At 41.8% G+C, this 12,218-nt stretch overlaps 1 protein-coding gene across 1 annotated transcript in view; it reads right to left on the bottom strand.

Annotated features, from left to right (window-relative positions):
- FSTL3 (follistatin like 3) overlaps positions 1-12,218 on the bottom strand; it is a 94,375-nt gene that overhangs the window by 5,538 nt on the left and 76,619 nt on the right. The window contains exon 4 of the mRNA XM_069964453.1: positions 11,616-11,843. Coding sequence (XP_069820554.1) covers positions 11,616-11,843 — 228 coding nt within the window. The remainder of the gene's footprint in view (positions 1-11,615; positions 11,844-12,218) is intronic.

Below are 12,218 nucleotides of genomic sequence, written 5' to 3'. Positions count from 1 at the left end.
CTCCTATTAAATCTGGAAAGTAATTGACTAAGTCACATGGTTTTTTTTTTCAAATCAGGGCAAGCTCAATTGTTTTAAACTTTTTGATTTTTTTTCTAAATTCTTACTGTTCCTAACACATATGGTAGAAAAGTGAGAAAAAACACATACAGTTCTTGTACCAATTTTTGATGCAGTTTTTTCTTTAGCCAAACACAGAAATGGTTACAAAAGTGAGGCATCTGACTTATATTTATAACTGTCGCCATTTTTGAATCCACACCTGGCTTTTGCTCAAAAAATGCATGTGTGTATCCAGCCTTATCCAGCTCAGCTTACCATTTTTATAGTCTCTTTTGCTATCTTTCAACCTTATGTAGACTGTAACTTTGGCACAGTTAATCTCACAGAACTGCAAGATTTTTTATTATTATTAAAGGTACACCTTCAATATTTTATTTTCTGGACTGAAGTTTTACATCCTTTGCAATGCACCATGCAATATTTTTTTTTGTCTCCTACAACTTTCCTTTATGTATCAAAGTTTGCTGCAGCCATAAAGTTACAGACGAACCCTAAAAACAACTTCTATGTAGACAAGCTATATTTGGCTTCCAGGAGTTTCTGGAAGCTCAAAGTTTATTGTTGCCAACCAGTGTTTCTGGTTCCAAATCTAGCTTGTTTCTTCTTGTTATTTTTTCGAGCAAGAGATTGAACAGTACATTTTAGGTACATGATACGTTTCATCAAGTAAACAATATTTTATCTAAAAAAAAAAGTGCATTAAGGTATACAAAAAATTAATTCAGTGCACTGCTTTCTGTCTGTATCTGTATGGGAAAGTCAAAACAAATTAGCCAAAACATCAGAAAAATAATAGTGGACCTCCATGGCAGCCATCGCCAAACACATACATGTCAAAGATCCATCTGTTAAAACAAGAATTAATAATTGTTAATTGCACAGAAGTGCTGTTGGGAAGTGATCTGTACAACATCACACTAAAAGGTGACACCAGTAGGCAGAAAAGACAATGGATGACACACACAGACCATTCTACCCCTCCCTGTAAAATCACCTCTGTAAAGGTCACAAAGTACATCCAGAAACCATTAACATTCATGTCAAGAGGAGAGTATGTGTCAATTGGTGCCTATGCTTGCCGTAAAACATATCTCTAAATGCTGTTAAAAGCCACCAAGACAAGCTGGCTGCCAAAACAACTAGAGACAAGCTAATCAGTAAACATTTGTTTTGCGATATCCATAAATATTTGTGAATCTCATGCAAACAAATTTCAATAAAATAGCCAAGCCATTGTAGCTACAACAGTGGGACTATTATAGACTAATGTTTTGCACAACAGCTGTTGCTCGGCAAAAAATGTGAAAATGTTACTATTTGAAAAATGTCAATCAGCCAGTCAATCGTTAATTTTTCACCCTGGACAGCAGTGGACGCTCGTGGGTGACAAGCGTAAAATTAGTTTTCTCCGAGCACAGCAGTGGACATTGGTGCATAAAATGACACTTTCTCCCAGGACAACAGTGGATGGCTGTTACCAGGACATAGACACACATATAACCAATTTTTTTTTTTCAAGTCTCAAGTAAAATTACTGTAATCTGACAGTTGAACTAAATGGGCTATCCAACTGCCAAAAAATGGAAATGAACACCTAGTCAATTAGGAAACAATTAAAGGGGTTACCAGGTAAAATCTTTTTCTTTAAAAACAACTGGTTTCAGAAAGTTATACAGATCTTTAATTTACTTCTATTTACAAATCTCAAGTCTTCTTATACTTATCAGCTGCTGTATGTCCTGCAGGAAATGTTTTCTTTTCAGTCTGACACAGTGCTCTCTGCTGACATCTCTGTCCAAGACAGGAACTATCCACAGCAGGAAACGTTTTCTATAAGGATTTGCTACTGCTCTGGGCAGTTCCTGTCTTGGACAGAGATGTCAACAGAGAGCACTGTGTCAGACTGAAAAAACAACATTTCCTGCAAGACATACAGCAGCTGAGTAAGTATGGGAAGACTTAAGATTTTTTGAATATAAGTAAATTACAAAATTAAAAACAAAAAGATTTAAAAGATAACCCCTTTAAACAGATCGGAAAACCCCATCTGCACAAGCATGTACCATGTGAGGGAGAATGGAATAGAAAAAAGCCAAGATTCAAGAAGGCAAGAGTGGCAAATTTTACAATAACTTAACCCCTTAAGGACAGAGCCAACTTGCATTTTTGCACTTTAGTTTTTTCCTCCTTGTGCTTAAAAGGCCATAGCACTTGCATTTTTTCACCTAGAAACCCACATAAGCCCTTATGTTTTGTGCCACTAATTGTACTTTGCAATGACCGACTGAATTTTTTCATAAAGTACACTGCAAAACCCCCCAAAAATTCAATGTGTGGTGAAATTGAAAAAAAAACAACGCATTTTGTTTATTTGGGGGGTATTTGTTTTTGAGCAGTTCGCCCTGGGGTAAAACTGACTTGTTATATATGTTCCTCAAGTCGTTACGATTAAAACGATATGTAACATGTATAACTTTTATATTATCAGATGGCTTGTAAAAAATTCAAACCATTGTTAACAAATATATGTTCCTTAAAATCGCTCCATTCCCAGGCTTATTGCGCTTTTATCATTTGGTCTATGGGGCTTTGTGAGGCGTCATTTTTTGGGCCATGATGTGATCTTTCTATCGGTACCTTGATTGTGCATATGCGACTTTTTGATCGCTTTTTATTACAATTTTTCTGGATTTGATGCGACCAAAAAATGCACAAATTTGCACTTTGGGATTTTTTTGCGCTTACGCCGTTTACGGTGCGAGATCAGGAATGTGATTAATAAATATTTTGGGCGATTACGCACGCGGTGATACAAAACATGTTTGTTTATTTATTTATTTTTATTTATAACAAGGGAAAAGGAGGGTGATTCAAACTTTTATTAGGGGAGGGTTTTGGTTTTTTTACTAATAATAACACTTTTTTTTTCCTTTTACACATAGAGTCCTGGGGGGGACTTCTAGTATAAGCACACTGATCTCTCATTGAGATCTATGCTGTAGATGTATGTTGTAGCCGAAAGCATTCGAGTGCCGAGCCAGGATCAGTGCCATTATGACGGAGACCCCGTCCGGCAGCAGACACGGAGATCGCTTCTCCGGGACAACGTCCCGGGGGGGGCCATCTCTGCCACTATACCACCACCGGTCGGGCAGCATAAGTAATCAGATGCAGCTGTCAACTTTGACAGCTGCATCTGATTACTTTATTAGCGGGCATGACGATCGGACCGTGCCTGCTAATAGCCGCGGTCCCGGGCTACATGCGGCACCCGGGACTGCGGTGGTTCAGAGTGGGTTAGCCGCACGGCCCCCCTCTGAACTCCCCGAGGCGTCCACAGGGAGTAAATATACGCCCTGTGTCGTTCAGGGGTTAAAGATGGAGAAGATTTTCCCACTTTACTGTAGCTTCTCTAAAAAAAATTATGGTGCAAATAATGGGTTCAAACACTTGCTTGGCCTCTGGCTTTTTCCAAAACAAGCACACATATCAACACCAGGTTAAAAATTCAACAAAGTACAAAATGTAACCTATGAATGCATCTCTTGGGGTGTTTAAGCTGTGTCCAGCTTAAATGAACAGGGAAGAGAGAAAACCCTGATGATGTATGGGAGTGACCCTCCCACTCTTGTTTTGGGCACTCCCAAAAAACCTCACCGAAATGGTGCATTCACATGTCACTTGACAGGTGCTGCGTAAAATCAGCGGGTCTTTATGCCAGTCAGTTCTATGCTAAGTTTTAGAGATATAAAATTTGAGTTTTAAACTAGGTATTTTCACACTGAAATTTGTATAATCCGGTCACCACATAGTACTGACGGTGGCTGAAAAACAGCTGCACAACAGCACTAAAAAATAAGGCAGGGTAACCTGCCTTTCAGCAACTAGTAGCTGCTGGTAGTAGCTTTAAATGTTTCTTAAATCACATTTAGAGGACATTATCCTCTGAGATATATACCCCATCAAGAACCCTTCCTATGGCTCAACCACTCAAGAAAGCACAAGACCCATTAAAATGTCACACAACAAATACCCTTTCAGGAACCATTGTGTGAGTTCTAAGTACCCTTGTGATTTCTAAAAAAAAAACAAGAAGAGTTATTGTCCAGTTACCATGCATGTCCTGAAAAATGGGACATGAATGGTAAGAGTCCTTGGCACAAGTACCAGGGTTGAAACCCCACAGCTATGGTTAACAAGAATGGCAATGTCCTCTTTGTGAACCCTAGTCATGGGGATTTGTGTCTGGATAATCCTGTTCTTGGGGCATGGGTTGTTTGGCGAGGCATTAAACTGGGGTGGATAATATATGCCTGTGTTGGAAATGTTTTTAATGGTATGCAGCATGAGCACTACATTTAAAGATTGGAGTTTTAAAAAAATATATATATCTGAATTGACTATGGGTATTTGTTATAGGATTATCCTATTAATTTTTGGCGTAAGGTGTAAGATTACTTGATATTTAAAAAAATAAAATAAAATTACTTGGGATGTGTGAATATTTTATTGGAGACTTCACTTTGATAGAGACTGGCACATGCCTAAAAGCTAACTGCCAGCTGATGTTTCAATTGTCAACATCAGGCACTGTGGTGGTGAAGTACGGTCCTATGCAGGCTTGATTCATCTTCAGGAATGATGTAAGCCTCTAAACACTAGGACAAGACAGCTTGGTCCTCCTGGGGGTCACAATGGCACCTGCAACACTGAACACCCTCTCTGATCTAAGGCTGCTGGCTGGCCATGACAGCAGGGTGAAAACAAACTCTGCCAGCTGCAGCCAGATGTCCAGCTTTTCTGCCCATAAATGCATTAGGTTGGAAATATTCAAGGGCAAGGGTGATTCCAAGTAGAATTTGACCTGGAACTTCAACTGCCGCCTAAAGAAAACTTTAGTGTGGGACTGCCGGGTTTCTTCCTCTAGTGGCTTAAGGAAGTTGACCATTATTGACTGAAGGCACAACCGGCTACTGTGACTACTGCTGCACCTCACAATTCAACTACCAGTCGTTGTTATATAGTGGCCGAGGTACTCATGACTTGTTAGCAATGCTGGCTGGTGTTGTTCCTGATAGAAGTTAGAGACCGCCGATCTCTGTTGGTACAGCCGATCCAACATGTGGTGGGACAAGTTCCATTGTGTCGGCATATCGCAGATCTGCCAATGTTCTTGCAGTCTACATTGCTTCTGTATTTTGCAGAGGGCGTTCCATGCCACATATGAGTGGCTGAAGAGTTTCTTCGCTAGCTTCAGGAGATCCTTCAATCCTGAGAAGAACAACTTATACACAATGAGGTTCAGCACGTGATCCATGCACAGAAGGTGCCTGAGCCTTCCCCGCTGCAGTGCCAACACAATGTTCTTGGTGTTGTCTCCCACTACAATGGCCAATTGCAAATGCAGAGTGGTCAGCCGCTGTCGTCCTCCATGGCACGAAGTAGTGCCTGCATTCACCCAGGTTGCGCAGATGAATGACACCTGATGAGAGATAAAAAAAGAGTTGCCAACCTTCTGCAGTTATCCGTGCACAGATGAAATAGCCTTGTTGGCAAAGAAATGGCAAGTTGGCACTCTCCATCTTGGTTGTGCACAAGCCATAAGGTCCAATAAATGGCTTCAACTGCACTGGAACAGGAGAGACTGCAGGGCAAAAAGCTTAGCCAGGTGTCTGTTTAGCTTCTGTGCTGTCGGGTGGTTGTTGGAAAAGTGCTGTCTCCTGGTGATGGCTTCAGACAGTGACTGCTGTCTCAACAGTGGCAGTGTTTGGTCACTTTGTCCCATGAAGGAGGCAGAGGTAGAAGTGAGGGACCAACTCTTTCAACTATGGGCTGTGCCATGGTAGCTACAGCCGTTTGTTTTTCCCGGCAAGAAGGGGCATGGGGGTCCCAGTTCTTCCAGGCTGTGGGATGGTGGTGCTTCATATGCTGACACATAGAAGTGGTGCCTGGGTTTAAACCCAAACCCTGACCCACTTTATGGTTTTGTGGTGTTCCACCACAGGTGTTGCTAGCCTGTATACCTCTAGCAAAAGCCTGTACTCAAAGTTTAGTGGTAATGAAGTTTTGCCTACGTTTTGCCACTAGATGTCGCTAGTATATATATCTGTATTGTATATTGCACAGCTGTAGTGAGCAGGGGGGTTATTGTTTATTTGTGATCTGTGCACCAATGAGAGCTCTTCCTTTTCTCCTTGTGTCACCTTGTTAGGATGGGTCACCCGACACTGCAGGGCAATAGGTGGTATTACGACAGAGGTCGAAACACGGGCACAAGTATACGTCTACTTCTTCTTCTTTTAAAGTTCCAGCAGAGCACATTTCTAAACTAGGTTTGGACTCTCATGACAAATTCCTCTCCTCTACTCTGAACTTACTCTACTTCTTAGCACGCAACCAAGTCAGCACTGCTATTCTACCTCTAAAGCTCCTCTAAAAGCACTGTCCCTTACACTTAAATGCTGCGGCGTTTAAGGGGTTAATGACACGCTGCAGCGCGATTGCTGCAGCCTGTCATCAATGGTGAGGGCCGGGCTGCTCACTGCAGCCAGCCCCCACCTCCTATGAAGCGCGCGATGAAAGGACGTACCGGTACGCCCAGGGTCGGCTGGGGACAGTGACCCATGGCGTACCGGTATGTCAAAAGTCGTCTAGGAGTTAAATAGAAGTAAAATTACAAATCTATACAACTTTCTGCAACCAGTTGATTTAAAAAAAAAAAAAAAGACTTTGCTGGACAACTCCTTTAACGTCACCCACAACACCCACAGACTGGTTTCACTGGACACTGACTTCACAGCACCCACACACAGGCATACCAATGGGTTAAAGTCACCCAAAGACTGGTTTCACTGGACACTGGCCTTCTTCCCCACACAGGGTTAACTTCACCAAGAGCACCCACAGACACCCACAAACAATGATCTCTATTCTCCCTCCCTCCATCTCTCTCTTTCTGCGCCTGCCTTGTACTAAATATCTGCTATGATTCCTCTCTCCCATAACACACAGCCAACTGTCAACTCCAAGAAGTGGATCACACTATATACAGCATGAGGGGGACATGGTTACATCACAATGAGACTTGTTTTTGATTGGACGACTGAAAAAGGGTTTTGTATAATCTCTTGCACCTTCACAGTGACAGTACTGTAACTAAACATATGCAGGCCGCTATGTTTAGCAAATTTCTGAACAAATCCATAACAATGTACAAAAAAGAAATAAAATAATAAAAATAAAAAATAGAAACTGCTTGGGATAAAAGAACATGTTTCAGGATCTGGCTATAATAAGTAAAAAAAAAAATCTAGGCAAGGCGGTATATCCTTATAGAGTAATAAAAGCAACAGCCAGCACGCAAACGCTTGCGTGCAAATGGATGTTCCAAATTTAAAGATAACACTAACAAATACTATTAAACGCCGGAAGTCACACTCTCCCATAGACAATGCATTGTAAAGCGTGACTTCCGGCGTTCAATCACAGGAGACAGAAGAGGGGTTACAGGATCCGATGACTTGAGCACGCCGGATTTGAACGGCGCCGCGGGACCGAAACGAAGCCACACCGTGGGACACCGATCATCTGTGGTGAGTATACGTTCCAGCTTCTTTAAAATCCTAACTGTCCCTACTTCAAGAACTCTCCCTCAACTTGTCCTGCAACAATTAGAAAGTAAGAGCAATTAGATGAACTGAAGCCTATTCTTCCCAGTGAGCAGCTGCCTTCCTGCCTGTCTGTGAGAATCAGCTGCAGATGTTCTGGTAGCCAGCCTATTCACAGGAAATCTGTACATATATACTGTGTCATGTATTGTAGTAGCTCTAAGAAGGGCTTTTGGGGTCTTGCCTGCCTACAATCAGCTAAATCCTCACTGTCCATACTCCAGGATCTCTCCCTCACGACCTTCAAAATGGCATCTGACGACCAGCAGGAAAAGTTGTTATAGTTGGGAGGTCACAAAGGCTTCAGGCAAGGTGGCAGGAGAAACAAATTTTTACAGCATTTTAAGTCGGATGTTCGATCAAAAACTAATATTTCAAATTGTGTAGTATTTGATCGACTAGCTACTAGATCAAGTGGTGGGCATATACTACAAGACAGGGCCGAGTACCTGGCAGTTGGCTCTGAGATGCAATGCATGATAGGAGAAACAGGGATGGGAGAAACTGGAATCTTTTATAAAAGTTTGAATCTGGGGCTAGCAGCAGCATAGACAAGTGGGAGCCTAAAACTCAATGGGGGATCAGTGAGCGCACCTTTAAATTTTTTGTGGATTTTATTTTTTATGGGATCGCTGAGGTTCCCCTTTAATTAATGTGGCAAGGGTTTATGGAAATTTGGAATTAGAAAATCTGAAATACGTATAATGATAATAATGGTACACTAAAACATGAGACATAGCATGCGATAAAAAATTATTAATGAGATAAGGCTAAAAAATGTTGAATTAAGAACAATAAGGCAATATTTACAATGCATGAGAAACCTTGGGAATACTGACAAACAGAAAACTAGAATGGGAATAAAAAAAAAAATCTATTCAAAAATGTACCTGGGGGCAAAACTGCCAATGCTCTGCCTAACCTGTGTTTTTTCACTGGGCCAGCTGCTTGCAACACTATTCACCCATAATTAGAACATAAGACACAAGAGCATAAAAAGATAATTGAAAAATAATCAATGCCGAAAACCAATTGCTATTGCGATTTTAATTATGAATAACATTTAAAGGGGTTGTCCACACAAAAGGAAAACATGCTCCAGTGGTGTTAAAATAATAAGCCTCACCAGTCTCTCTGTAGCTGTCACATCAATGCTCCTGGTACTCCCATGGTCTCCGCTTTTCTGGGTTTCATGCCTCCCAGACCCGACAGGAACTTCTCATTCGGCCAGTGACAGAGGTGGGAGCCCCCTGCTCCCATTGATTGGTTGAGTGAACAGGTGCACAGAACTCAGAGGGGGAGATTTATGAAAGGGTGTAAATATACACCTGGTGTAAACTGCCCACAGCAACCAATCACAGCTCAGCTTTCAGCCCTGATAGAATAAAAGAGGAGCTGTGATTGGTTGCTGTGGGCAATTTACACCAGGTGTATATTTACACCCTTTCATAAATCTCCCCCAGAGTGTCAGGACATCAGCTGCTAGGCATCGGAGGAGGCATCGTATGTTTATTATTTCAACACCACCAGCCCTGGAACACTTTTTTATTTTGCCTGGACAACTCCTAATATGGAACTAATGCATATTATAATTGTTAAATTCTTGCAGAGTAAGGGATCTATTACATAGAGCAATTATCGGCCGAATCAGCCTGCTTCGCCTGATTCTCTCTCTGTGTAATAGAGACAACGATCAGCCGATGAAACGATTAACTGCTGATCTTCTCTTTAAGCCCTGACCTAAGAACATCAAGCACCAACCGTGCATTGCTACGTGTAATAGCAATGCATGGCCAACAGCTGATGATTCAACAAACAGTTTACTTTATCTGTGTTCTCCTGCATTCTGTCTTCTCTGCGGTCCCGCACACTGCAGCTTCCCAGCAGCCTGTCTGAGCTGACAGGCCGCTCAGCCAATCACTGGCTGTGGTTTGACTGGGGAGAAAGCACAGCACAGTAGAAAACCGGGAACATGGACAGGTAATATAAACTGGCCAAGGGCTGCACCAACATCGCTAAACGATTATCGGGCCCAGTAGATCGGCAATCGTTTACAGCTGATCGGGCCACTGTCGGCCCGTCTAATAGGACCATAAGTTACAAAGTATTGCATTAAATTAATTAAATGTAAAACATTTTCTGGCAACAGTATAAAACCAGTTAGGGCATGTTCACATGGCCAAAAACTGTGTACATAAATATGTATCAAAAAAAGCCTTGCAGATTTTGGTTCTGTTTTTGATCTGGCCTCCAGAGTGGTTTTCATTTCACCTCATTTTGTTGTCATTGCAGCCAGAAGCCTACCGAAGGCCTCTATGGTTGCTGCGACATCAGCTAGAACAGGCTGCCACAGAAAGGCTCAACTAGCAAAGTGCCAATGTCACAGTTCAATTGTTGTTTAAACAAAGTTATAAGGGTCAGAACATGGCAATGCAAAGATTTTTTCTAAGTAGTAAAATAAAACAAAAAAATTACACAAATTTTGGTATAGTTGTATTCATACTGACCCACAGTATAAAGGTAACACTTCTGTTTTACTCTGTGGTGAAAAATTACTATCCCACAAATTGTATTTTGGGCACATGTCATTACAATGACGAATGTTGGTACATTATTCTAATTCAGGCCCTTTAGGGTGTGGTTCTTTTTTGAAGGTCCATTGAAGGTTCAGTAGCAAAGCAGGCAAAAGGACAGTGAACAATCAAAAGTGTGGGAACAACTAAAAATCTGTGAATAACTGTCATTAACATTAGTTTGACGAACACGCAAATAATGTCCTTTATTCAATACAGAGTAAGGCTATGTTCACACTACGTATATTTCAGGCAGTATTTGGTCCTCATGTCAGGCAACCTCATGTCATAGCAACCAAAACCAGGAGTGGATTAAAAACAAGGAAAGGCTTTGTTCACATAATGTTGTAATTGAGTGGATGGCCGCCATATAACGGTAAATATTTGCTGTAATTTTAAAACAACGGCTGTTATGTTGAAATAATGGCAGTTATTTACTGTTAAATGGCGGCCATCCACTCAGTTTCAACATTGTGTGAACAGATCCTTTCTGTGTTTTCAATCCACTCCTGGTTTTGGTTGCTATGACGACCTGACATGAGGGCCAAATACTGCCTGAAATATACGTAGTGTGAACCCAGCCTAAAAAAATAAAGTAAAGAATCAAAATTCGCAGGGTCATGAAAAGGTTGAGCTACTGCTAATTTCAATGGGAACTCAGAACAAAATCGAGTGACGGTAGTGACACTTCATCTTCCTCCATGCTAGGGAAAAAAAATTCCAACATGATTCCAACAATTATTCACAAAATAACACACATTACAAAGTTATACAACAAACCCTTCCACGTGTTTCCCCCCACCCACGCTAGACCCGGAAGTTGGTGCATTATACTCACCGCATCTCGTGACGACCCCCGTCCGCCATCTTGGGACAATCTTCGGGAGGCCGGCCGAACCGCTCCATCCGTCCTTCATGCCGGCCCCCCTCTGCGCGTCATAACTGTGCTCAGCCGCGACTGGCTGAGCACAGTTATGCTCAGCGAATCACGGCTGAGCTGTTGGTGACGCGGCAGAGGGGGGCTGGCATGAGGGATGGATGGAGCGGTTCGGCCGGCCTCCTGAAGACTACGTCAGTGTCCCAAGATGGCGGACGGGGGTCTTCACGAGATGTGGTGAGTATAAAGCACCACACTTCTGGGTCTAGCGTGGGTGGGGGGAAACACGGGGAAGGGGACCATTCACATACATAACATACATTACAAAGTTGTATAACTTTGTAATGTGTGTTATTTTGTGAATAATTGTTTAGCGCCGCACTACCCCTTTAAACAGAAATGTATAGAACATTAATAACAAGCTGTTTTAGATACCTGCACAGCTGCCTGCATGACGGACTCCTATAGATCGTCCCAAGAAGCAAGTGGCTCTTCTGAGATGACAAGCTGAAGGATAGGTAACATTGTTGTTTCCACACAGCATGTAGTCAGAGACTAGAGGCATAGGACAGGGAGAGGTCCGACACATGACACAATGGGCACTTCCAGTCTGGTCCACGACACATGAATGAGTTCCAGGGCAAACCACATTTGAACATGACTCTGGAGGTATACAACATTGTCAAATAGATAATATATTTATAATAATAACAACACAAGGATGAAACAGTCATTTAATACAGTGTCCAGTTATTTTAGGTAAAGCCATAGGAATGCTGCCCACTTTATAGTTTAAGGAGCTGAACAGGTAATTTCTCTGATGGTATAGTTAATGGCCGGTAATAGATTATTGGTAATAACCCTTGTGGTCATGGTCATAACTAATTATACCCATATTCCTAGGCTGAACTATTGTGGATGAACTAAGGCTGGGGCTTCAGTACGATTCCTGTTTTTTAATGAACGTATATAGGAATATTATATAACTTTTCCCAAGGGATATACTAAACAATAATTTCATATGCTTTAAATACCCAT

Source organism: Dendropsophus ebraccatus, chromosome 3, assembly GCF_027789765.1.
Source record: "Dendropsophus ebraccatus isolate aDenEbr1 chromosome 3, aDenEbr1.pat, whole genome shotgun sequence".
Taxonomy (NCBI): Eukaryota; Metazoa; Chordata; class Amphibia; order Anura; family Hylidae; genus Dendropsophus; species Dendropsophus ebraccatus.
Note: the sequence above shows the minus strand (reverse complement) of the source record. Positions and strands in the feature narration are given on the sequence as shown.